The sequence below is a fragment of the Rhipicephalus microplus genome, chromosome 4 (genome assembly GCF_043290135.1).
Source record: "Rhipicephalus microplus isolate Deutch F79 chromosome 4, USDA_Rmic, whole genome shotgun sequence".
Classification (NCBI taxonomy): Eukaryota; Metazoa; Arthropoda; class Arachnida; order Ixodida; family Ixodidae; genus Rhipicephalus; species Rhipicephalus microplus.
Window position 1 is genome coordinate 102,984,535 of NC_134703.1, and position 27,455 is coordinate 103,011,989.

The 27,455-nt window shown below is 49.7% G+C and overlaps 1 protein-coding gene across 2 annotated transcripts in view; it reads left to right on the forward strand.

Annotated features, from left to right (window-relative positions):
* Window positions 1-27,455, forward strand: part of bbx (bobby sox) — a 277,569-nt gene that overhangs the window by 61,425 nt on the left and 188,689 nt on the right. For both annotated transcript variants that reach the window (XR_012894945.1, XM_075893402.1), the window contains exon 2: window positions 20,162-20,206. Coding sequence is in view for 1 of the 2 variants with exons in the window: in XM_075893402.1 (XP_075749517.1) it covers window positions 20,162-20,206 (45 nt within the window). In the remaining variant the exon portion in view is untranslated. The remainder of the gene's footprint in view (window positions 1-20,161; window positions 20,207-27,455) is intronic.

Consider the following 27,455-nt stretch of genomic DNA (forward strand, 5'->3'; position numbering starts at 1 on the left):
GCTTCTTGAGCACGAATTGCACTATGCAATGCACTCTTATAACGTTTAAGGTGTCACGTGACAAGCTAGTGGTGATCGCTTGCGCGAAGTTCACGAGTCTACGCGAGGGTAATATAGTGTTGCGATGGTCAACAAATGTCCGATCTATCACCTGCTTTACTGGGGAACGAGTTGAGGTGAGAGTTTTTGTAACGTGGGATTTTTCGGCTGCGCTAACGACATCGACGAAATTAACCCGTTCTGGCGCGCCGTCCAAGTTACCGGCGAGCGCTTAAACCGTCGCGCTTTCGTCACATTCGTGTTAAATGACTTTGCGGACCACTCCCCGGCGCAGGGTAATAACCGCCGCGTTCGTAGAAGCACGTTACGTTAAGAGTGGTCGGCGCGCATGAATCAGGCTTTGACGCAGCGTTTGCTTCACCGCCAAGGCCGTGCAGTTGCCAAAACTCTTGCACACACGATGCGTGCGCCTCGGCGGAATGTCGTTGGAGGCGTTCTCATCGGGGCGCCCCTTGTTTGGGCCTGCTGTGAAAATGGTTCTTTCCCAAGCGGTGTCGTGCCAGGCTGCGGAGCCCCGCTATAAATTTCCCGCCGGATGGCAATTGTCTCCGCAGGACGTCGCCGCAGTTGCGTCTCAGCGGACGGCGTCTCCTGTTTACGGTGAGGGCGCCCGAGCACGTCCGTCGAGACGGCTCGAGCTGTTTCTTCACGACTCGCTTCCCTGCGTCCGGCGGCAGGAGACGGTGGTCGCAGTTCCCGTGCCGAACCCGAAAGGAAAAGGCAGAGCGGTGGCTTTTGCGGCCACCACGTGTCGACAAACGAGGCTGGTGGCGTCCTTGCCTGCACTGCTATACGCGTGCTTGTGACACTGCAGCATGCCAGGTCAAAGCATGTGCGCTGACGTCGAGACCGGCGGCAAATATGGTTAAAACGCCCGTCGCCGAAAAGCCTGAGTTCGCGGAGTCTGCTTCCTTGCACGTTCCGCAATGGTCTACCGCGCGGCGGGCGAAAAAAACCACTGGAAGACCACTGAAACCATTCAACTCTATAGCCACTGGCACATTACTTCAAGCAAGCTGCCTAACTGCGACACGCGGCATCCTCATTTCAACGTGTGCGGCCTCGGCAGCTTTTACAGAAGCGTCGTATACATCATTAAAGCCAGACCCCCGAATGTGGAGCACTTGTGCCTCAACGTCCTCCCTGTCACGAACATATACGGACTTCTCTGAAGGCCGTGTTTTCTTGGTTCGTATCTCAGTAACATTGGTTGATCGAACTATGTCGGAATGAGAAATTGCGAAATGCGAAGTTTAACCAAAGCGCATCTTTGGGGATTGAGTATATATGAAATGGCGCCGCTACACTGCCAAGCAACAGTGGAGGGGCAGTGAAGTGGGCATCGACTAATGCATGACGTCACGATGGATGATTGTTGAATGGCATGACGGGCGGTGTTGCCGCACTATATGAGCTCAGCCTTTCGTCAGTGCGCTTTAACGACATTTTGATGGCGACTGCAGGTAAAATACTTCTCCGAGAATTTCATTCAATACCTCGTGTCTTGCAGTTTCTTGTAGATTCTATGATCAATTGTGGTCGTCACATATGATGTAAGGTCTCGAAATCCATCGCTGACTTCGACGGATCGTCTCTATTGTTGCCTCTTTGCGCGTCTCTACTGTGCAAGAATATGCGAACATGCATGCATGGAATAGAAATGATTCGGGCCAGCTCGCTCCTCTTTTTGTTTAATATTGAAAATGGCGCTGGTTCGTCTTTTTTTTTTTTCAAGCTAGCTCGAGAGAGTAATTATATACATGCACGCAATTGCGAAGTGTTCGAATGTCCAAATCGATAGTGGGCTCTATAAAAGAGCCTTCGTGGTTCGGTCAAGTGAACGTTAAATAGGAAAACTTGGCGAAACGTTGTGCTAATTGTCTTCTGTTTTGCTTTGGACATACCGGGCCTTAAGGCTTGGGCATACATAATTATATAGTCCTCGCGTTGGAATTCTAACCAGGTCAACAGCGGCGCATTATATATATATTACTGTCAGACTTATGCACTAGCAAGATCAAAACCTCGTTGTTAGCCAGTTAGAAATTCCATCGTGATGGTGTTAATGGTTGCGCGCTGATTTGTGCGAGTGGTGGTGTGACACGTGTTTCTTTTCTTATACCGTCATCTCTAATGCTCGGAATGACGTTAGCTGCCCGAGCTATATGGTTACAGAGTGAGCATCGCTAATAGCGATATCTGAAGTTTTACGCCCCTAACCCACGATGCGCCATAGTGAAGGGATTCTGCAAGTTTGGCCGTCAGATGGTGCTGAACGGGCACCGTAGACATCGCACCGCACGCGGGCCTCAAGCATTTGCCTCCGTTGACCGCCGCAGTCGGGATCGAATCCGCCCCCATTAAGGTCAGCACCGTAACAGCTGCACCGACCGGACAGAGCGACCGTCGGTGGGAAGCTCATTCGATACTTTTCTGCATATAAAGAGCGACTTCCAACTTTTTTCTTGGTAAGCAAAAGATGCTGTCGTAAGGTGTCGTATATATGTATATATAATTTTCGCTTGCTTGTTTGCGTCCTCCGACGCACAATGGAACCAACACACAAAATGAGGCGCAAGAAGAAACGAAAGCGACTTTGCTTTCATTTTTCTATTTGTTTGTCGCCCAAAGGCGGTGGTGGGCCGGCCGCGCTTCGTTTGGGGTGAACGACCTCTCCGGTGTTTTCTATAGCCTCCCCCCTGGGAGCAAGTTGCGTCCCGTCGTCACGGGACCGTTCAACGTTGCGCACCGCCTTGGCACCACTGACAGTGGCTCGCCAAGTGGCTCGCCAAGTGTATATAAGGGCTTTTGAAAAGAAACGGGGGGCTTTTGCGCGAAACCAGCTCCGCGACTTCTGGAGTGAAAATGATAGGTGTGACGGCGCAGGCGTAGTTCGCGACCGCTGCGCGGTGCCGTTCGCTCCAATGCCTCCCGAGCCTTTTGAGGAAGAAAACAAAACAAACAACTAAGTAATAACGAAAATAGATAATATAGCTGTTTGGGGTTCTCGTCTCGCGCCTCTTGACGTCGTGGGGCTCGCGGAGGTTTCATTTCTCCCGCCGTTCAGCTGCAGGTTTCCGGGTGCGCGTTTGCGATCTCCGGCTGCCAAGTCCTGGCGATTATTCGAGGTATTGGAGTGGTCCGACTCGTTTCTTTGACGACTTCCGTCGTCTCATTCCTTCTGTGAAGGCGGTAGCGTTTCGAGACGATTGGGTCTTTTGCCCGTACACCAGAGACCTTGTTCTGCGACCCTGCTCCTCAGTTCGCGCCGAAATTAGAATTGACTCGGTAGAAAAATAGAAACAGAAAACAATGAGGTGTTGGGAATTAGTTATGCCGAAAGTTTCACGAGAGGTATAGGAAGTGGTTAGTGTTAAGTCTGTTGAGCCTTGTGAATGCTTCAGCCGTGACTCTTGCAATTTCTTCGTGATGCTCCGAGAAGTGGCGCTGTGATTCTACCTCGCCACGTGGACAGTGCTTTTTAAAGGCGCTGCCGTACGCGTCAATTGCGATGGTTTCGTTATTGCTGTGCCGAACTTCTTCGTGAGGCTTTGGTCTTAATATGCTACGCGATGATTTGTCATAACTTGCAGAGCCTGAATGTCTACACTTGTTGCCGAATCAGCTGCGTAAGCGTACCACTGACGGCTCGTTACGTTGGATACGACCGGGGCAGTGAGGGATATTCGATATTGTTGGAATTTAAATTTGGTTCGAGAAAGCTGTACGCATTGCTGCGCTTAAACAAATTTTGATATCAAAACGATTTTTTTTTCACGTTTTCACATCTTCCAGTTGTGAAAATTACTTTTCAGCTGTGTGCTCGCACCGACAAATGCTTCTTTTTAGTAGTACTATAGTACTAGTACTGTACTGTATGTAGTACTGTAGAAACGTAAGTGGCTTGCATTCGCATGAAATCGGGCAGTGCTCATATCTTAAATTCGCATGCTGTCCGCAGCAGTTCTTGCTGTTAGCGCTTCTACCTAGTTTATTCAGCGTGAGTTCATACGAGGATCGCTAATTCAGGTCGTTTACCCGCAGATCACGGGATCGAATCCCGGCTGCGGCGGCTGCATTTTTTGATAGAAGCGAAGATGCTGTACGCCCGTGTGCTCAGATTTGGGTTCACGTTAAAGAACCTGCAGGTGGTCGAAATTTCCGTAGCCCCCCCCCCCCCCCCACCCCACTACGACGTCTCTCATAATCATATGGTGGCTTTGGGACGTTAAACTTCGCATATCAATCAATCAATTAAGGTCGTTCGGTTTGACGGCGAAAACCGCCTCTCCCCCTCTCTGTGTGTCCTGTAAATTTAGACTTGCGGTTTCGAAACTGGAATCGGCCGAAGTCGTTATCAAGAACAGGCTCTTTCTTAAGCGCGCGCCACATGTGTTAATTCAACTGGCTTAAGTCGTATAAAGCTAGCGGATCATGCAGAGCGTAGTCTGCTAGCCCCACGGTGCCAGCCATGTTTTTTTACGACGCTGATTATTCAGCGCGCGCGTTAAAGGCGGCGTCGAAAAGCGATAAACGTTAGCCTAATCGTGCATTTGATCGTACCACCGCCCATCTCCTCGCATTTTTTCTCTTTCCTAACAGCGCGACCGTGGAATATTGTCGAAGGCAGCAGCCGCTATACCATTTCTTCTCTGCTCTCCTAACTGTTCTCCGGCTTTCTTTTATTTTACTTTTTTGTGCCTTTGTCTCACCCCCCCCCCCCCTTTTTTTCGAAACGTACGCGGGGTGGCTTTGAACCGCCCATACATCTTTTCCTAAATGTGTTTTTTTTTTCTCGCTACGATCCGGAAAACGGAAGGTGGGTCGGCGCTCACTTGTGTGTGTGTTTTACGCAGCGTCGCGGTGCGTAATAAGAAATAGAGGAGCGAAATAGGGCTAGTCGTGAAAACGCCGGGGGGGAGGAGTGTATTCCATTAGTGCGAGTATACGCCTAAAGCAAAGCAGAGGGAGCGCTCAGTTGACGCTAAGACGAAGAAGATGAAGGAAATGGGGGCGAAAATCGTTTCTCCGGTCGCGGTAGAACGCGTTCGTCGTTGTCGCCGCTCTCTTCTCTCTGGAAGTGGGCGGATGTCCCCGAGATTGTGCGTCCCCTTTTTTTCGGGACAACGCTCTGGCGCGAGTTGGTTGACGCGCGCATGTATTACCTGTTATTACGAATACCAGCGTCTGTCAGCTTTTAAATCAGAAATACGCAGAGGAAGCATCTTTCTACGCACCTTGGCTACCTTGCAACCAAATCCTGCCAGTCGCGTTACTCGGTGTACGGAGACTTGGCACGTACCTTGTCCTCGCACAAACTATGCATTTGAAACACTACGTTCTGACCCGCAGGTCGCGGGTTCAAATCCCGGCTGCGGCGGCTGCATTTCCGATGGAGGCGGAAATGTCGAGGCCCGTGTGCTCAGATTTCGGTGCACGTTAAAGAACCCCAGGTGGTCAAAATTTCCGGAGCCCTCCACTACGGCGTCTCTCATAATCATATGGTGGTTTTGGGACGTTAAACCCCACAAATCAATCAAACACTACGTTACCGCCTTCCAAGTGTGATGAACAAATGGAAACTAACAACTGATAATCTTCGTATATCGTCTAAAACTGAAATGTTAAATCGGATGTGCTGATTGTGTTGTAAATGAATGTTGGGTGATTTCTGTAATGGTTATTCAGTTTTTATTCTTTCATACATTGCTTTGTTATGAATATTTTTGTATGTATTTCAGAGTTGTCATTCTATTATTTGCTGTCATGGGCCACATGCGTGGTTCTTTTTGTATTGTCGCTTTCCGCTGCCTGTAATTTTTTTAAATTTGTAGTTTAGATTTTTTCTGGGTGAAGGGGCCAGTCAAGCTGTGAAATGCAGATTTTTTCCCTTCGCACCAAACCACGTATACAGTGTATTTTCGTGTACTTGTAACGTGGTTGAATAAACTCAAACTCAAATGTACGCGGCCAACACGTGACACGCGAAGCTTGCTGACCGACCCGAAAACTATATGCACAAACTGAAGATAGCATGAGCTAGTTTAGGAGTACCGTTTCTGTTAGCATGTATGGGGAAGACCAGGGCTAAAACTGGAGCGCCACTCTGTTTTCTGCTCGCTGCGCTTGACAGCTTCTCCTGGATAAACCCTGAAGCAACGGGACCGAAACGGACAAGGAGAACGCCGCTCGCGCCACTCTGTCACTGTGGTACTTGTTGCTTTTCCCGCTCCCTTCGATACCTTCTCGTTGCTTTGTTGCAACAGCGCCAGCGCGTGCATATACGATGTTATTGCGATTCGTGGCTCCCCGTGCATCTGGAAGTGTTGGGCCATTAATATCGTGCTTCGGGTTGCTATGTGTGGCGAATCAGGCGGCGACTCTTCGTTGACTGCTATTGATTACAGGCGAGGTATACGAACGCGGAAGCCAGGATACAGGGCGATTTGTTTGTGCGAATGAATGGTTTGTAAGGACGCTGTATAGCCTAACGGCATGCCAGCGGGTGGGAGTGGGAGAGGGTGTGCTCGAGCCCCTTCAAAATATCCGCTTGCCCTCTGCCCTCTCTAAGAAGAAGCACAGTCAAAACACAACGCGTATCCCCCCCCCCCCCCCATAACCATAAAGGAACTTACCTGTTGTGGTTGCCCCCTCCCCCGGTAAAAGAATCCTGGCATCGCCCCTGACGGCTCGTCACACGAGTGCACGCTTTAATTATACCGCGGCGCGGAAAAAAAGGGGGTGGGTGGAATATAGTTGTTATTAGGTACCTGTTGCTTTACTTACGTTCCTTCGTCGCATAACGCCTGGTGACTAAAGCGTACGCATTTACGCTTAAAAAGAAACGAAAGGAAAAAGAAAAAACGAAAAGTGGGTGCGGCGAAGAGGTAGGTTTTTTCGTTGTCTCTTCTTCTTCGACACAGCTCCTGCTTCTCCGCCGTTTTTTTTTTTTTCTTTTTCGTATTCCCGTATAGGGCGAATTCGTTAAAGCGAGAATGAGGAGGGCGAAGAATATACGCAACAGTGGTAAATGCGGGTGTTTGTTCCACAACCGGTGCGCGTGGCACCGCCAACGTGCGTCGCGTGTTAATGTAAATGGTACCTGCTTTTTTTTCGTTAATGGCGTCCTCACCCGTGCTTGTTGTGCGGTCGGTGTCCGCCGATGTCGTCGCTACGTCGTCGTCTCACCCGCTGCGCGGCCGCGCGCGTTGTGTAATAATGCATGTGTCCTGCGTGAAAGCGTCCGCCCCCATTTCTTTTTGCGCCCGTCTAAGCTAGAGCTATGTCTTTGAATTCAATCGACAACCGCAGTCTCGAGTTTGCCGGATCACTTATACTGGTGAGATTTGAGTCTCCCATCTCCATTTCTTTCCTAATTTTGCATTATTCGCAGGCCACTGGTGTGTTCAGGGTTTCTGTATATGTGGAGGAGGGGGAGCCGGTGTCATCAAAGCACCCCCGTCCACCCCCTTAACTCAATGTATGACTTTTCGCCCACCTCCTAGTTGACTAGCCCCCTCCCCCATTCGTGCGTACGTCTATGTTTAAGGCGAAGGCTGTGCATGGTCGAGGCGATAATGCGGTATAGTTGGTTTCGGTCATGTGGATGCTGTAGATGGCTCATCAAACACGAAAAGTGACCGGCTGCGTCTGCTAGAGTGGTATGAAGTCAGGATGTCATGACGTCGTCGTCGTCGTTCGCTCAGATGTGAGCCGATCATGGAGTCTGCAGGAGCAGATGACGGGTAAAGAAATGAACAAAAATGATGCCCTTACTTGTTTCCTTTTTTTTTTGTTCCCGTCTGCAGTACTTGTTGAAGGTGGATTACAAACTACCCCATTCTGAACCCTTGCTGTCACGGATGCAGTGCGAAACTAGGTGACGTGCAGAAAGCTTGCAATACCCTCGATTCTGCGTGAATTGGAGCGTTTGTTGCAAAAAGTGTTGGGGCGGGATCAGTGAAATCGACTGAGTAGAAAAAGAAAAACCTTCGCCTTCCACTCACTTTTGCACCAATGCTATACACCAATTTGGTGCACGGTAAAAGCTAACCGCGCCTCATTTATTTTGTTACAAATCTCTGCCTCCCCTCGCTGCCGCCTTTCTCGGCGACGTCCAGTCAGAGAAGCCGGGTGGTGTCCAGCTGCGCGTGCGAATCGGCACGGCGGCCGGCCGAGCGCGTTAATCAGGCCTCGCTGCAGGGCCGACGCCACCACCGCCACCAGCAGAAGACCATCGCTGGCCCATCCATCAGGGCAACACGCCGGCGCTGTCCAACATGCCCGAACGAAAGATGGAATAATAACCGGTTCGGCCCGGCCGTCTCTCTCTTCTTCGCTCTGTTGGCGCTAATGGCTCGCCCGCAAGCAGTGCGATGGGCGTCGTGAGGAACAACGCGCTCAAGATTCGTTTTAGCCGTCGCTAGTTCTCTCGAAAGTTCATTTAACGAGATGTCTGGGACGCGTGGAGTATATGTTGGCGTGTCCTCGGGAGCGATGGCATCACGAGTCTTCTGGACGGACATGCCGCTCTTACGAGAAACGTGCTTGTTTCGGGAACGTCTTCGAGAATGCCTTTCCTTCCCATTACCTCCTCCTCTGCTTTCGTTTACCCACCCCATTCCCCAGTTACCCTTCTCCCACTTGTAAGTTCTGTGCCACTTCCACAGCAGACTTTTAAAACCAAATCGTGTGGTTTACCCTAAGCGCCCTCTTTAAATTTCCTGAGCCGCTAAATTTCCAGCGAGGAGCAGTGGGAGGGTGCCTTGCAAAGCTCGAAGACCGACAGTCAGAGGGCCATGCATCCTGCTCTGGCCTGAGAGGGCAGGGCAGCTTTACTTCAAGTGGTTCATACCTTTAACTTACCTTTAACCAGGGAGTATACCCTTACCTTTAACCAGGGAGTATAATAAGGGTGTTCAGTGTCCGCCTCGGTGGATCAGTGGCTAGAGTGCGTGGCTGCTAACTCGAAAGTCGCGACTTCGATCCCGACCGCGGTCGGATTTCAGTGGAAAGGAAACGTTGCAATTTTTCTCTCTTTTTTTTCGTGCGCACGTTTAGTACGATGATTAATTATTGCATGAGTGATCATTGTGCTCTCACTGGTGCGTGAAGCCGCCGTAGAGAGATGTTGAGCGCGTGCTGCAACTTCAGCAGCTCGTTGTTGCTGCAAACGGTGACTCCAATTTTCTCAATATCAATCACACGTGCTGACAGTTTTTTCCGGCGGAGCTGCATGGTTCATGCCGCGGGAACAGGAGCCTTGCATGCGTGGGCAGTGTGCTCCCACCCACGTCCGTGTTTTCCTAGTACACAACGAGGTTTTCCGAGTGAATTGCATTATACGTTTTGATACAAGAGGTGGCGTTAGATGTTCAGTGACCAGGCGACTCGGTGCGATCACGACTGACTTGTATAGGCTTTTTCCCCCTTTATAATGGTACTGAGTCCTTGCAATGCATCGAACCGGGAGTTTGGGCGTGCACAAGATTTGTTTATAAGTGCCACTGGGCCATCCTTATCAATAGAGCAAGAATGCTTCGAAATCGCATGGGCAGTAGTCCTTATCCTTACCGCTCTGAAGAAACTCACGTGTGTTTTTTTAGATGCCAAGCATCTTCTGAGCTCAGTAGATCCGGCGGCGTCCGCGCTCCGCGGTGCATGTGCGTCCCCTCTTCCTCTCTCTCCCTCTCTCTTCTACTATGCACCCTTCCTCCCTTTTTTCTGTCGCCCCGCAACGCCGACGCAGGCAGCGTCTGCTAGCGAGTTTCTTGATTGACTGCTCGCGCTGCATAACTGATCACTGGCCACCCCGTATATAGACAATTTTCCGCAGCTGGTTTGATCAGTCCAAACTGGATTGCACCACCGCACCCTGGGAGTCTTCTTACCCTGTCTTTTGGCAGCGCTGCTCAGTGTGTTTCTATCCTCGTCGCGACGTCTGCGCACGAGAGCAAAGGCGAGTAAAGTGAATTTAAAAATTAGCAGACGCCAGCACTGAAAAAGTCGACAGGGCGCCAAAATGTAGATGCGTTTTAGGAGCGAAGCTCCTTAAGGCGTGGGCTGTGCGTCCCCTGTATGTAGCCACCTCTCGTTCAGTTCTTGCAGTGTTCACTAGATGGCGGTACTTGTAGCTGACGGCATTAAGTATTACGCTAGACACCGCCCGATCTAAAGGGTACAGCCATATCCATCCGTCCATCCGTCCTTCCATCCGTCCATCCATCCGTCCGTCCGTCCGTCCGTCCAAAAGATGCAAGATGTTATAAACTAGACGGCGGTACGTGTAGTTGATTATGAAAGATGCGAGGTGTTATAAAATAGGAATGATGCCACATATGGCGCGTGTCATCGTTCGATATAGTGCGGCGACGTACGCTAGGGGGAGCGTTGCAATAAAATCGAGTGGGCAAAATGTACGGAGGATTCATGGTTTACCAGGTTTACCTCCGGAGCTTCGCCCACTCATCATCATTCACTTCGTGGATATGGCGGCATTTTTTTTCTTCCGCCTCGAATCATGTCGTTTTTCTGCGTTGTGTGGCCCGTAAGTTCGCAACCAACGCATTTATTTCCTTTCTGCTTACGTCCCGAAGCCTCGAGAGCAATGTACTTGTCGGTATTTTGCAGTGTTTTCAAGATTCATTCTCGATATGTCGCAGACAAGGCTTAGCGGGCGTGGCTAAAGAAGCACCACTAATCTCAGCTATAAAGACAGAACATACCGGATGCTTTGTTCCCAGCGTGAGAGGGCTCGAAGCCATAGCTGATCTCGCCATTTATTTATTACTGTGATGACAGTGGGCTAATAGCAATCGCGAATTCGGATCGAAACGGACGGTCACGTCTACATGAGTGCTGGCATGTTGGCTCCTAACCCCTGCTACTGGCACTTACGGCAACGGCCGCTTCGCGGGTCTAACGCGTTGGCTTAGGAAATTGGCTGGGAGGAGGTCAGTTATGGTCACGTGATCAAACATGGCAATGCCCGACCGCCGCTGCGGAAAATCTCCTATATAGGCTCTGTATCTTGACCTGAAAGGTAGTGCCGGTGGGATATTTTTCCTGTTCCCTGTTGAACAATAAAAATTAGCAGCCTAAGCGTTTAAAAGCAGACTGTAGGTCTCTGTCCTATTGGAGTTGCCTGTCTCGCATTACCCATTAGCAGCGATTGACATGTTCCAGAAGGAAACATCGGTTCATCACTGCGTGCTTTGCGCCTCCCCAGTTTTCTTTTCTGCGCAACGCCGCCGTCAGTGTAAGCGTTAGCGGCTGCTTCTTCGTATCTACACATGGTTCTCTTTAGCGGAAAATGGTGTAATTTTTTAAAAACAAAAGGCCGGCTATATAAAGGACGTTGCCCCGGTTTCTTCGTGCGTATATATATTGCTGAGAAAACCTAGAGTGCCCATACACCCCGAAAATTGACCGTCGACGTCGTCAGCACGAGTGATGCGCGCGTACGAACGCTCAAGACGTCACAACAAGACATGATGACGTCAATACTACCCGAGCTTGTGACTCCACTGTGACCCGTCATGAAGTTATGTCACATATGACGTCACGTTATGACACCGTCGCTTCATCAAATGGGGGCCGACCACAGAGGCAGTGCAGTAAGAAGGTGGCGTGCTGAAACCTTGCTTGTCGCCTATTCTACCTTACCTGAAAAGGAGATGGATTTCACCTCCAAGTTATCTAAGCTGAATGCTTAAATGACTCATTGGTTTTGATTGTTTGTTTGTTTATGCAATGGACCGTGCTTTGAAGGGCGTTTGCTTTGTCTTTTTATATAGTGTGCGCACCTGGCTGCAAACAAACGCTCACGAGGTCCCCCCTTGTCCTTTCGGCCTTACTGCAAGGACAAAAGCAGAAGCCCGCGCGCGACAGGAAAGATTGTTGGTCTAAGCTGTTGCTACGTGGCCGTCCGAGGCGCTGATTAGCGGCCCCGGCGCTGGGGAGGGACTCGTTCCGAGAAAATCCGGCTGTTGATCCCCTCGGGTTCCGAACGCCGTCCCGGCCGGCTGGCGTTGGCCATGTTTGTGTGTAATGAAGGACTCCCATTGTATTCATACGGGAGTGGCTGAGGCCGAGCACTGAGCTGTGTAGGCGAATGACTGACTGCGCGTCGTACGTGTCAACGCGCTGCAGAGCACGTCCGCATTACCTTCTTGAGAGGGCGGAGAAGAGATTACGGGAAATGTTTAATGAAGAAGTCGCGACGATCGGCTCACGTGGCTGATGGTATATAGAAAAGGTGTTTTAGATGACAGTAGGTCGCAAATCTTCACCGACTCAAGGTCAGCGGTCAAGGCTTTCGCCTCTGGTTCCGTCTGTACTGAAGTATTTAAACTACTTGAAAATAGGACACTTTCTCCACGTACCTGGTTTCCTGCACATCTCGAACCCCTACTGGACTCTCAAGTAAACCTGAATGACACTGCTCACTCCCGGGCGCGCACACTAACCCTCCGCGCTGGGGAGGACGTAGGTCCGCAGGTTGGCTGGCAGTGAGATGTTCAGGGACGCTTTACTTACATTCAGTGAAGTGGCTAAACACTACCAGTTAAGTAGGCGGTCATTTGCTCCTCCACACAACAAGTTGTCTAGACCTCAGGCCATCACGTTTAGAATGCTCCAGACCAGGTCCTATCCAAGCCTATTTTTCCTCGGCATAGTTTCCTCAGAGGCTTTTGACTCTACCTGTCCTGACTGTGGTGAGGTTAGTGACTTGGCTCATATGCTCTGGCAGTGCCAGAGCGTATTACGGTGCTCAAGTCGGCTCACAGAAGAAGACTGGGACTCTGCCTTACGAAGTTCAGAGTTGCTACGACAACTACGGGCTGTCCAGAGAGCCCGCGATGTGGCGGTGAGGCTAGGCCTCCCCGTTCCTACGTGGGAGTGGCCTGCGACGTTGCTCTTAAGGAGCAGCGTTTCTCAGGACCCAATAAAGTTCTTTGTCTATCTATCTATCTATCTATCTATCTATCTATCTATCTATCTATCTATCTATCTATCTATCTATCTATCTATCTATCTATCTATCTATCTATCTATCTATCTATCTATCTATCTATCTATCTATCTATCTATCTATATGTCTGTCTGTCTGTCTGTCTGTCTGTCTGTCTGTCTGTCTGTCTGTCTGTCTATCTATCTATCTATCTATCTATCTATCTATCTATCTATCTATCTATCTATCTATCTATCTATCTATCTATCTATCTATCTATCTATCTATCTATCTATCTATCTATCTATCTATCTATCTATCTATCTATCTATCTATCTATCTATCTATCTCACTGTCTGTCTGTCCGTCCGTCTGTCTGTCTGTCTGTCTGTCTGGTTTTCGTTCGTTTCACTACACCTCTCTGCGGAGTACTCTCGTCACTTGACCGACACCGTTCTTTATTTATTTATTTATTTATTTTTAGGTTTTTACGTCTTATTATAGCCAGCTGTGATGCAATGAGCAAGTATTTCGGCGTGCGCGCGTGTGTATATGAGAAGTGATATTTCAAACGGACCTCACCTTCCCTTGTTGAGGTAACCTTCCATCTTGTTGAGTTCACCTTCCATCGCAGCTTGTTGGTAAAAGCTTGGCCTGTTGGTAGGAATTTGAAGAGGACTTCAGCATAAAAGATGGATTCATAATAAAAGAGCTAATGGCAGGTATTCATGTGAAGAGGCATTTTTGTTCTCCCGACTTTCTCTCTTATATCCGTGTTGCTGCCGACACTCTTTTAGCAATGACAGACAAAAGAGCGAGGTTAGCGTGGCGCCCATCAAAATTAGTTTTCAGGTCTCGAATGATGGCGAAATCAGGCTTCTCATGTATCACATGAGATGTTTTCTTCCCACGCAGAAAAAAACTACGTAGAAACAAATAAACGAACGAATGAGCAGATAAATTAACGCACGCTTAATAGGCAGCTGCTATGCCTCTTTGTGGACTTGTATGGTACTGTAAATTTCCACCTGCTTCGATAAAAAGGGCTTCTTTTTAATGAGTAACCTCGCGTGAACAGCGGCGGAAGCACTCCGGTGAGGTCGTTCGGATGAAAAGTACCGTGACAGCGCACCGTTGAAGACCGTTACGCGGCGAACGCGTCGGCACACTCGCTCGGCGAGCAGTCCATTAGGGCGATGCTGGGGCGGGCGGACGTCCGGTCGCTTTAAAAGAGTGAGCCCACGATACTCGACCGCAGTGACCGTTTTTTTTTCCTTCTCCTTTATTTCATTTCTTTCTTCTCTGTGCGCGACGTGTGTAGCGAACGGGTTGCACGCCATATCTACAACAGTCCGGCTGGGTTGCGTGTACCTGTGGTCCGCCCCGTGTGTGTATGCGTGGTGCACGCAAACCGTGGCGTGTTGTGTATAGCGAAGGTCGTCGTCTGCCGCGTAGTTTAGGATGGGGCGGGCCCTCTTTGGTTGCTGTCGCGGTCTGGGCGTAATTATACATTGAAACTATAACTCTATCGGGCGGGAGTGGTTATGGCGCGCGCGCTCGTGCGTTCACGCGCGTCCGATGAAGGGACGGACGGACCACGAGTGAATCACGTGGTCTATTCGGGCTCTTGTCGCTAACGAGGAGGGCTGACAGATACGCCGAGTTCGTTATCTGTTGAAAAAAAAATAATAAAAGGTGGGGAATGGATGTGCCATACGTTGAATACTTTGTGCGGTTGTTTGGCGGCAATCACTTTCGGGTTGTCGTCACGCGTGCTGTCGAAGTTTACGCAGAATGTGTGCTTATGACTTCTTGTCCGAATGGTATGGCGGAGTGCGTGCGTTGTGCGTTGGCGTTGCATTGTACTCATTAGACAGTTGTAGTTTACCCTTAGCGTGATAGCGGAGGTTAAGGGAATGGCGTTACCGTGCAGCGAACGTTCGTTATGCACAGCGTCTTGTAGTTTAACGGGATAGCGTTTACGTGGTTTACGTTCCCCAGCTGAAAAGGTGGCGCCGCCTTCCGGATGGATGAGAAGTTAAAACAGTGAGAAAAAAAAAAAAAGAAAGCGAGAACATCTGCTTGTGTCACCGCGCGAAGCATCGCTACAAGTTTATTTCGGTAATAATAAAAGTAGATAAGTATGAACCATGCACCAAATGCGAAAAAAATGTGTTGCTGATTTGTTTACATAGATATTGTAGTTAGGCCTAGACACGTTTGAAATGGGAAGCTATCTCAAAAAGTAGGCCAACTTATCCGTTATAATCGGTCGTCAAAGCGAACTGAAGGCAAGCGAAGCCACTTTAAACAGTCGTTTGCAGCGAACAAAGTGAACATTCCAACAACTACGCTAAAAAACACTACGAAGCGGGCGTCCGAGAGCGCTGCATGCCATGTTTACGTAGACTAAGTACACGTATACGCTAACACGGTAACGCGAAACCCTAAAAATAGCGCGCGTACGGTAAGCGGCACGGTTGACGTACGTATCTGAGCATGCGCACTTCGATTCTGCTATCATGGTACGCCTGGCATTTCGGTAAGCCCGGTATACTATAACTGTTTATTAAGAACGCACGCGCGCACGCAGCGATGAAGTGTTCCTATACTGACACGGCGACCTCTCACATCTGATTTTCAGCGATAAAACTGTCACCGACAGTGGACATGCAACGGTAGAGACCCTCTAACTTATTTTATGCACCGCACATGCGCAAGTGGATCCGCTAGCTTATACCGCTGGTGAGGCGTTCATGATGCTTCCCGAAAGAGCGGATCTTCGCCACCTCTAGTCACGAACGTTTTCGGTTTCCCAACCTGGGTGCATGGCACCAGCCTGCTGTTCATTTAATTTTCAGATTTTTTTTTCCTCGCGCCGTATATAGCTTTATCAACCAGATTGCGCGGCACACGCGTTTATACACCGGGCGTGAAACCATCAGATTGCATAACGCTCGCTGCGACGTCGAGCGTGGGGTACGAAACCGATGGCACGTTGTCCCCAGGGGACGAGACCACCCTTTAGTCGGTCGAATGCCGCCTCCCCTCCCCCCTTCACCCGTATAAAGGCCGTCTGGGGCAATGTCGTCGTCTTTCGGACGTCGATTTATCGTGTCCCCTGCAGCGTTCCCTGCAGCGAGGAGACGACTTTGAAAACAAGAGCAGGACTGTCGGAAACTCAGTGTGTCCCTCTCTGCCTCCCGATTCGTCGTCGTTTCGCCATCCCTGTCCGCTGATTACTTTGCGAAATGACGAGCCCTGTCGGGGCATGCACCCCGTCGACGTTTGCCGCGCGGTATAGCTCTTTCGCATTGTCGCGCAGATGAGCTTCGTCGGCGTCTTTTGCGCCACTTTTTTGCGACCTGCCACGTGCACTGCGCCATATGCGCCACATGATTGCGGAGTCGTTAGGACCGCTGCCTTCCCTTCGCGCCCCATTTGCGCTGCAGGACTTGATGCAATGTGCTCTGGCGCAATAACCTTTGCTTCGCGGTGGGTGAAGCAGCATGTATAAGTCGCCGGATGGTTGACCTTTGATGGTGTATGGATTTCGGTGGCGCAAGGGCGATGTCTGGCCAAAGACCGCCAATCGAGCTTAATAACGTTTGCCGTGCAAGAGTACTTTTGGAGAAACCTACAGTACTGTACTCTCCCCTTCCTTTGCTAGCCCATGTGGCTTCCTGTGAAATCTGCATCACGGGAAATTTTGAACGTGTGTGATTTTTCAACGTTGCAGGCGTGCTTCAACGGCACCTTATGATCAGTGGTAGGTTTGAGCAGCACCAGCTTCCAGACCATTGCAACTAGACTAAAACGAGACCGGCATTGTGAATTGTAGCTTGCTTTTAAATATTTAAACAAGAAATAACTCGTGAAGCTCGTTTACGTGAATGCGGTCTTGTGTATTTAATTTTCTAGTGCACCATGGCAATAAATACATTACGCGACAGCATTTAAATGTGGTGTGATTCCCTTCCGCCGGAAACGAGCTGGAACCTACAACGGTTTATTGTGAATACGTTTCTCTGGGTGGATGTGAGGGATCATCACTCTATGCAGCCGTCTAACCAGGCTCACTCTCGATGCGTACGTCGCATCGAGAGTTCGACGCGATATGTGATGCGTTCCCGTATGTATACTTTGCGTGAATGCGCATTTGTAGTCCGAGACCATGTCAGCGACTGATGCGACTCCCTTTTAATTTATAGCTATTTGACACCGCCTATACGGCCCCGCCATGATGGTCTAGTGGCTAAGGTACTCGGCTGCTGACCCGCCGGTCGCGGGATCAAATCCCGGCTGCGGCGGCTGCATTTCCGATGGAGGCGGAAATGTTGTAGGCCCGTGTACTCAGATTTGGGTGCACGTTTCCCCAGGTGGTCTAAATTTCCGGAGCCCTCCACTATGGCGTCTCTCATAATCATATGGTGGTTTTGGGACGTTAAACCCCACGTATCAATCAATCACCGCCTATACGCGCATACGATGAGCCTCTTGTTGCATTCATGGAAACGTCGGGTCCGCATATCGCGGCTATATCCAGTAAATTCCAGACGGTGAAGCTGTATACGTAGCGCATTGCCTGGCTTTGTGAAAAGAACAAAACGTCGCGTGATCACAAAATAAGTATCGTGCGATAATCTTCCTGCTTTTATGTATTGTTTTTATATGTGAGTTTGATCCGCGAGTAATTTTATTCCGCCCACGAAAGCCAGCCGCAGTGCATGCGCGCTCGCTTTGATCGTTCTGGCTCGATCACATCGCGCTCTGCGACGTCGTCTCATTTGCTCCCGTTCCGCTCACCTCGGCCCGTCAGGTCTATATCTCCCTCTCTTCTTTTCCTCGTTTATCTTTTCTTTTATTTATTTCGACAGTCGCTTTGTTTCGCGATATCGTCGCTTGCCAAAGCACTCTCGCATTTCCCAGGACGGCGTGCATGCAAGCCGGAGCTTAATTAAATTTTCCGTCTCGTTGACTTGACACCTGACATTTTTTGTTGTTGTTGTTGTTTTCACTTTCGCGCTTCTCCTTAACACACGCGCTATGCGCGCGCACTTTTCACGGCCGGGGTTTCCGCGATTGCCCCGTGCCCGTAAATGTCACCCCCCCTCTCCCGTCTCATTCGCTTTTCTCTCTAGTCTATACAAGCTTTTCCCGACTCCCAAATGAAGATTAATGATAGAAGCCTTCGCGCCGCGGCGGTGTCGACGCGTCTGTGTACCGAGCGCATTTTGGGGCTGCCGTTATAGATGTGCGTGCTCGCCCGCATGCGTGGTCGTAACGTTCGTAGGACACACTGTTGTGTTCTCCTCCACCGGTGCGTGTGTATAGACAAACTAAAAAAAAAACAACTAACGAAATAGCTCGCCGAGGTGCTGCTCTTCGGCGGAGGATGATTCCGATGAAGATCCGAGGTTGCGATGGGAGGCGGCCGCCTTTTGACTCGCGTTCAGTCTCTCGAGTAATGGTTTTCGCGAAGCTTTTGGTGATAGGATCCCTGGAAGCTCGGGGTTACATCGAGTCTTCGTGTTCAGATTGGCTGTGTGCAAGGCGTTCAGAACTCTCTGTTCCTCTTTCCTTCTTTCTTTTTTTTTTCTCATTGAAACTCCGGCCTGTAATCTCCGCTCGTGGTGATTGCCCCAGTGCCGTCCCTAAAAAGTCTCGTTTCTTCCCGAGCCGATCGTATACGTCGTTAGTTCGATTTCTAGTCGACGAGCCTGGTGCTTGTTACGAAGTGTTTTTATCGCTGGTTGATCGCACGAACCGTTTGCTTTTATTGCCAGGGCTGTTTGCGAAATCCTTGTTATGGTATAGATAGCGCATTGATCCGCTATTGACCTCGGCTTAGCCACGAGGTCGTGCTTTGCCCATTTTAAAGCGAAGGCAATGCGAGCCCACTTGAAGCTTAAGCACGAGAGCGACCGATTAGTAACGGCTGTGAATTTTTTTTGGACACCGACGGTTTCATACTACCATGTTCTTGTTTTCCCTCTCTCCCTCTTAAGATGGTGCGTACATTGCTGACGTAAGTCACGTGATCCATCCGGGAGGCGCCCACAAGAAACAATCGGGTTAAAGAGAGGTCTTCCAGCGATGTTCGTTTGCACTGTCAAAGGAGAGCATACGGTGTGCTGGCAGTTTTTAAAGGTTGAAAAAATGAAATTAAGTAAGCTGTCGTCTGCTGTCCTTCATGAGAAGTTTCGAGTGACTGCTAGGTCAGATAAATATTCATTTTCCAGCAGTCAATACTGGAAGGTGAAAGGTTGCGTAAAAAATGCGAAGAAACACTCGTCTTATGAGATCGTCAGTTGTAATTATTTTTTTGTAGTCCTCGTGCGTGTGTTTTGCGCAATGTTTTACCTTCCAGCACTGAATGCTGGAAAATAAAAATTTCTCTAGCCTAGTAATCTCGAAACTTTTCATGCCGGTATGCTACACCAAATCGCCCACATCTGTAGCTTCTTCTGCATGCATGCAGTGAGTGTCTGTATTCGGTCGAACTGCGCAGTACGTGTTGCTAGCGCGTTTTGGAACGTACCTGGAATGTGAAGCTGCTGCAATATTTCGCTGTTTTTAGCGTCTTATGGTGTCTTACCCTTTGGCGGAATTGTACATGTTTGCCGGATTGTCCTTGCTGAATACATCGAAATGTGGAGAATAAAGTGCGAATTTCGTTGTTTCATGCACAGCATTTGAGCTCTTTTCGAGCCAGTACGCACAATTTTTGGCACTTTAAACTCAGATTATGTAAGCGAGAGAGAGAGAGAGAGCGAAGAAAGCTGAATGGTGGATTTTGTAATATTTCTTAAAATGGCCGAGCAGAAAAAGAGGCAAAGAAAAGGATCTACGCCCAGCAGCAAGAGATCATGAGACGTAGGTTCCACAACAAACACGGATTTCTTCTCTGTTAGCGTGTAATAATTCTAATATGGCCGTTGACTGTGCATTGGTTGCAATACCGACTTCAGAATGGAACACTTATTTGGCGGTCATGTTTCGAGAACAAAGGGAGAATAGAACGTTCTCGACCATCTCGCGTCCCGCAAATCTTTTCTTCTGGCTTTGGTATTACGTACGTGTATTCTCGTTGGTTTGTTTCTCGCTTTCAGCTACCGTATATCGCTCTTTTGTTATTGTTCTGCGCAGAACAGCTGCGAAACCAGATTGCCCGCAGCGACAGCGCCACCTTCGGTAAGTCCTTTCGTCCTGCATCGTCGCCTTCCGTTCCAGAAAGCGAATCGGCATTTCGGCCTGTGGTCCCACAGGGAACGCCACCTGCAGCGCGATGCATGCGCGCTGCGGAATCGCTGACTCTTGCAAGGAAAAAAAAAGAAAAAAAGAAAAGCCAGAGAGAGGTCGGTTCTTAAACTCACCTCAGCTAGGGAGCCGCAGTCTAGCAGTGGCCGGGACATTAAAAAAATTGGGGTGGATGGGGAGGGGGTGGGGTATTTCATTTCTGAAGAGGGTTTGGTGAAAGGAATTTCAGAAACACATTGATAATTGTTTCCATAATGACTAAAATGTGGACGGTGATTCTGAGATTGTTTCACGGTTATCTTTCGGCACATGGCTACCTCATAGGATGTCTCGCGATGAAAAAAAAAATACTTAAAAAGCCTGTAACGACTCACGTGTGTTTAGCTCGCGAACAGCTTGAAAAAAAAAATAATAATTGAGACGAAGGCAGTGACGTATGGGCCAGGTCACGTATTTGAGAGTTCCGAAATAGAGAGTTCGCGCGTTATAGCGGGCGTCCTTGAGAAACTCCTTTTGGATCAGCCTGGATTGTTTGCTGCCACCCTCTGCACAGAGCCCGAGCGTCGTATAGCCCGTGTGTGCAAACAGCGCAGTCGCTCTCGCCGGTCGTAAGCGCGCGAGGGGTCGGTCGCCTCTTTTGCGCAAGGCCAGCCCGAGTGTGTCGCGAGCCGGCGTCGTTGTCGCCAGAGCCATTATAAATGGCCTTCCCCCACGAGCTGTGTGCTTGCAACGAGTGGCGAGGGAGAGGAGAGCCCGTGCATCAAGCGCGCGCGTCCAGTCTCCGCGAGCGTCACGCTAAGGCCGCGAGAGCGCCCTCACCGACTGTGGTTGCGGTGCAATATAGCTTGCGGCCGACGAAGGACGTCGAAAATCAGATGCCAGGGCAGGAGATTCTTCTCTACGCTTATTGTACGTTTCCGCTGTTAACTTCTTCTTGGGCAATAATTGGTCCTGGTTTTTTTGTTGTTTTTTCTTTTTTTCGTTCGCATTTCGGTGCCAGAAGTGGTCTTCCTGCACCAAGTCGGAGCGAATTGCGACGGGGCAGCTGTTGAGTCGAGGGTTCGTTGGCGTCGTTGTTTTGACGCCCCACCCTAGAATAACGTGTTCCTGGGCGAATTGGTGCTTAATTTAGGCAAACACGTTACTTCTAAGCTCTGGCGCAATGCAAGAAACATGGAAAAGGACACACGAAAGAGGCAGAGCTTCTCCCTAGTCTCTTTTTTGTGTCCTTTTTTTTTCGTGTTTTAGCATTGCGCCACTCCAAGTTTAGCCATTTAGGTACACAACGTGTGTGGTTAATAATTTGGTTTACGAGTTCTTTCGGATACGCGTGTAGCTTGAACGCCGAGTTCGCTCGCCGCTTCCGTTTCGTCTGATGAGTGATGGCGCTTATCGTGGGAGCACGTCTTGTTTACATCATGCGCTAGATTAGTAGCCAACATAAGTGCGCCTTTAGAGTGTGACGTCGATCCAGTTTAGCGCAGTATATCGGCGTTGTAAGTGATATCCCTCACTGTAGGCACTAAATTAATTCTGCCGTACGGACTGCATTTTCCGCGTTGTTAGCCACACTCTGCAAGGCTGGTTCCGACCTGGAAACTGTTTTTATATAATATTTTACCCCAGCTCATGAATGTCGATTCACAGCCGTCCAATGGCGAACAGTACCGCGCTGTAAGATAAAGTTGGGGCATTCGATGCTGCCCCCTGAACTGGGACGTCGTAACTGTAGTGAAAATAGGACCTCGTGCGAGGAGGAGACGCTACGCTTTTATATCGACGTCAATGTCCCAGCAACGCCTGCGAATGCGCCACTACAGAGCCAACAGCCCGGTCGCCTCCGAAGATTGGGGGCCGTTGCGCGCTCCCGGAATCCCGTGTTGGCGTTTCGATCGGGTCGAAAAAGGGGGTGGGAGTCAGGGGAGCCCTCCCCCCTCTCCTTGCCCCATTAGCGCTGCAGCGGCACTGGGCCGCCGCCGCCGCCGCTCTGTATAGTCCCCTATATTCCTCCCATCTCATCCCTAGTCGGGGCTCTGCTTTGCACTGCACGCCGTCGGGTGGGAGAGGCGCTCCCGTTCTTTCCCCTGTCTGCGTGCGCTGCCGCCGTTTCTCGGCTGTGCCGGGGGGTTGTCGACCGCTTTTGCGGGCCCAGGCACCGGGACCCGAGTGCGTCATCGTCGACGCTGTTGCTGGTTTTGCTGCACTGCGCGGCACTGCAGCTGTGCGAAGGAGAGAGTGCGGCACGAAGCGGGAGGAGAGAGACGACTATAGCCTGTGCACGGCCCGCCCTGGTTATGTTTCGCCCCGAGAGTGCGTCAATGACCCCGCGCGGATGCCGTTCGTCCGTGGCTGGATATCGCAATGCACTGTAGAGCTTTTTTGTTGTTGTTGTTCTTTGTCTGTATTCTCTCTCTCTCTTTTCGTTTGCTTTTTTTATGTTCAGCAATTGGTTTCGGAGCTTAGTGGTGCGCGAGAAGTGATGAGCCTGATAAAGGTGGCCTTTACGCGACCCCCCGCCCCCTACACACACACGCCAAATAAAAGAAAAAAAAAAGAAAACGCATGGCGAAGAAGTAAGGCCTCTCATATTTTAGTCATCAGTGCTTTCAGTGAGTGAATAATTTAGTGATACCTATACTATGGAATCTCTTTAATGAGATTCCCCTTCATACGTTTTTTTGTATACTATGTTTCCTTTTGAGTTTTCTTGCCGGAGGTTGTATTATAGGAATTTATATTCATACCAATAATGCTGTCGCATTTTTTCCCCGGTGTTCAAATACAAGGAGTAGTGTTGGGGCTGTAGCAAATGCTAGCTTGAGTGAAGAAACGGCAGCTTTCTTTTTTGGATTTAAACTTCGGGTAGAGCATTATTTTTCAAGGATAACGAATAGAATAAAAAAATATCCGTACAAAATAGCGCGCTATTTCATTTTTGCTGAGTATGGGAGTATACCTTGGCTGTGGTTTGCGTGATGTCGTATCGACTGGTGCGGCTTCGAACATATTTGTGTTATGTGGATTATGCGTCACTTAACGAGGGACCTCAGCTATCGTTTGTCTTCGTGTGCGGCTATCTTCGTACTTGTCGGAACATGCTGTGCATGAAACGATGTTTAGTTGCTATTCGCTTTTTTTTCTCTTTTTTTTTTCGTCAAGGGCATTTTACACTGTATACTTGATGCTTAACAATGCAAAATGTGTCACCCGCATTTGTTCTTGCAAGCTTTAGAATGATGGGCAAAACGTTTGGGGTTAACGCTGTCGTGCTGCTCGACGCAGTCGTCGCATTCGCGTGCCTGACATGCGCGCGCTGATTGACGTTCACATCGCTCGAACGTTTTGTTTGTGCGGCGTCCTTGGCCCGATTCATCACCAATCACGCCTATAGCTTCCCTGCTCTTTCTATACCTGCACGGCCTGCCAAGTCAACGTACATCTGTTTTATATTCAAGTCTGATTCGACATTGTCGTTCCTGGGCCTGCGAATCCATTTGACACTGTACAGGTTATTGCGACAGTAAGACTGCCGTCTATAGACTATTGAACCGATTATGCTATGTGGTGGTACGTGGTATCTATATAAGCACCTGCTTTGCGTCGATTTCGTTTTTACATCAGTCTTTGACGGCATTCCGCATGTGAATGTCCTACAGATATCACCTTGCTAAGTCTTTATCGCCAACCGGTGTTGTCGTTCGACTGTCGTCAGACAGCGACAGCGGTTGGCGATAAATTGTTAAACTGAGCTAAAACAGATAAGTCACTACTTGAGAGCTGTATTGTTCATTTCGCCGTCATTGCCTTATCAACTCGACTGATAATGAGGCTCCAAGTTTCATTCTTAAACGTGCGCGCCGAAAGTTCAGCACCTGAATGTCAACGTTGTGTCGCTAATATTAGGCCTTTCTTTTTTTTGCGTGTTTTTGGCGGATAGTCTTGATAAAATTTCCCGAAACTGGCCACGTCTAATCTTTTGCTCGCTTAGAAAACAATGTGTGATATCGTTAACACTGACGAAAGATTTTGTCAGCCCCAGCAAACGACGCCGTGAAAATCTGTGACGTCATGGTGAGCTCGTCGCGGCGTTATTAACCTCGCGGTGGTGGTGCCACCTGTGTACACTTCTCCTGGCGTTATCTCGCCGAGTGTCTTGTCAAACGTAGAGTGGTGGTTTTGGTACTATGGTCGTATAAAGTATTAACAAGAAAAAAAAAGGCCTTTCTCATTAGTGGGCCTTTTAGGTTTTTTATGCACATGACACGTTGACACAATCTCTACCAAGGTGTCGCTACTGTTTAAAACAATATCAGTGGAGTCCCAGTGTATTGTTCTTTCAGGCCATGTAAACTGATCACGCTTGTCGCAATTGTCGAATAGCTTATTGAGGGTTACTGCTAATCTTTATTGACATCTCTTATTGCGGAAAGATGACCGGCACATTGAAGCGCTTGATTAGCTGTAGCACGTCCGTTCACTATTGTGTGCTTCGACAGCCTTGCTGATATATAGTGCTTGCGGGCTCCTCCCTTTTCAAAAAAACAAAAACTAAACAATGTAAATCCCGAAAGTTATTGGTCGCGCGCTTAACGCGCGCTACGCTAGCAAGACAATTGCATGCATGCGAGGAAAATCAGGAACGAGAATGCATGCTTTTGGGGTGACTTTTCAATACGTCTTTTTTTTTTTTTAAATGAAAGGTTGATGAGGCTATTTCAGCTGCCGAAATAGCGCTCATCAACCGGGAATTGATTGGGATACGTTATTCCTTGCGTATACTTTCACGCAGTTCACACAACAAAGCATTAAAGATTTCCAACTTCTACTAAACGCTGCTGAAAAGTACGTTAAAAAAAAACACGAACACTTAGGTTTCACAGCCTGTGATCCGAACACAATATTGATGGCAAGGCTTACGGTGGGAAAATTATTTCGATTTATTTTCGCCAGCAAATGGTGGCGTCATATGCCCCGTAGTTGAAGCGAATTAAGCGTCGCGTCCGTTCACGCGCCGCATGATCCGGGCCTTGATTTCCCCACCCTGGATCATTTCATTCATCTGCATTCAGCGACGGGGGCGCGTCTTCCGGGCTCCATTTTTTTGTTCGATGTTCACGCCCCTTAGTTTTCTGTTATTTTTTTCGCGATTCATCTCGTTGAATTTGAAAGGAGTTTTCTCGAGAGGCTGCTTTTGTGCAGGGGTTCATAAGCGCGCTCATCGTGAGGAGAAGCGTATGGTCGCCGCATCGTCTCGTGTGCATGTGCGGTTTGGTTGGGTAACTGTCGACCGCGGCGCGAGGTTACAAGACGCCGGTTGAGACATCGGCCTCCACGGTGTGCATACTGTGTCGTCGGGAAATTGTCCTCCTCCCAACTGGATCGCGTCCAAGTTCGCACTCGTTGGCTGTGGTGGTGTATCTCTATTGTGTCTTTCAAGTATCTTCTGGCTCGCTTTGCAACACCCCCAGCGCGACGCGAGGGGGGAAAGCTGTGATCGGTGGCCTCTTTCTTCTCCATCGGGGCAACACTGGCTTGACGTTCGTGCCTTTCTCTGTAGTGTTCGAAGTGAACCGCGTTTGCCGGGTGTTTTGATATAGGCCCCTGTGCGTGGACAAAAGCTTTGAAAGCGGTTTCTCTTTCGGGCATTGGAAGAACTGCTGGTCGGAGCCAGTCGAATGCTGCAGACGCGCGGGGTGCAGGCGATTCGTTTTGAGTTTCGATCTCGGAATAACGCATGTCGTTGGCCCTGTACGTGTTATAGCGTATCTTTTTCGCCTCCGTTCATTCGCCACGCGTCATTTTGCTGTTAAGCGCGTCAGGCCGCCACGGCCGCTCGATTTTGGATTGAGGCGAAATTCAAAGAAGAGCTTTATTTCGATTTGACTGCTCATAAAAGGATCGGACACGGTCAAAACTACTCGGGATCTGCACTGCGAATGCCTCGCTCGTAGACTATGAAGTTCTTTGTTTACGCCATAAATCAACCGCTTTCTCTTTTCTTTAGTTTCTGTAATTTGGTAGTTGAAGTCCTTGGCTCCCCTCAGGCGACGATATACTTAATATTCATCCGTTAATAATTGCGTGGTCCCTAGTAGCCGCCATAAAAATCTGACGTCACAGCTAGTTGGTGCGTGGACTTCAAGGTGGCGGCGCCACTTGCACGTCTGTTGGTACGCATTAGTCTTCTCGCTGCGAGTGTGAAGACCCTTTCGGTGTTTTGCATATGCTTTGCACACAGAAAGGCTGACTTACTGATTTGAGGAAGTCATTCTCTTGAGAATCGAGTACGATACGTTTTGCGAAAGGGAGGAAGTTTGGCCATGATCCTATAAGGCACGCCAATAAAGTGCACGGACCACACGAACAGGGTAAGTTGTGTCTTTCGCTCGTTGCATCTACTAGTGGTAGATAACCCCGGCACCGTGGGTTCCATCGAGACCAGCTAAGCCTAACGTGAATGGCATCGGGTCGCGCCTAAACCGTCGCCCCTAGGGCTTCGCGCGGCCTCGTCCCCGCGCATGTGGCGCCTCTTCGTTACGCGCTTGCGTGACGCCGTCCGCCATCATTCAGCCGCGGGCGCTTTTGTTTTGCGGGCCTCGTCGGCGTTGTTCGGCCGGCCTGCGCTCTTTTTGTCTTGCGCCGAGGCGCTCACAATGGGGACCTCCGACCGCGCCTTTGTTGTTGCCCGCGCAGAAAGGAAGAGTACGCGCAGGGCACAAAGCTCAGCGCGCATGCGCAGAGGCGCCCTCCCGGTGCGACCGGAAACTGGTGAAAGCGGCGCGCGCGTGCGTATCTGCGGTAGTGGTAGCCATGGTAAGTTCGGGCGGCCCTCGGGGTGGTTGTAGTATGGTATGGTTTCGTACGTGACGAGCTCATGCTCGGCTGCGCCGCGCCGGTCTCGCAGCACGTGCGTCGCTGAGGGGGAAAACACCTGACCCCGCGAATGGGGCGCCCGAGGGGTCGCTGAAAGAAAGCGGGCCCCCATTTGCGACAGATTGCCTGGACCACGGTGGCCTCGCTTCTGTGTGTGTATACTGTTTCGCGTGCGATGTCCAACTATCCAGAGACCGGGCATGCAGACTATCGGCCAAGTCTGCGCGAGAACGCGCAGCACAGTCGCAGCGAAAGCTGGTAGAGTGGCTCTTCAGAGCCTTCTTCAAACGCTCTTTGGATAACTGCTACA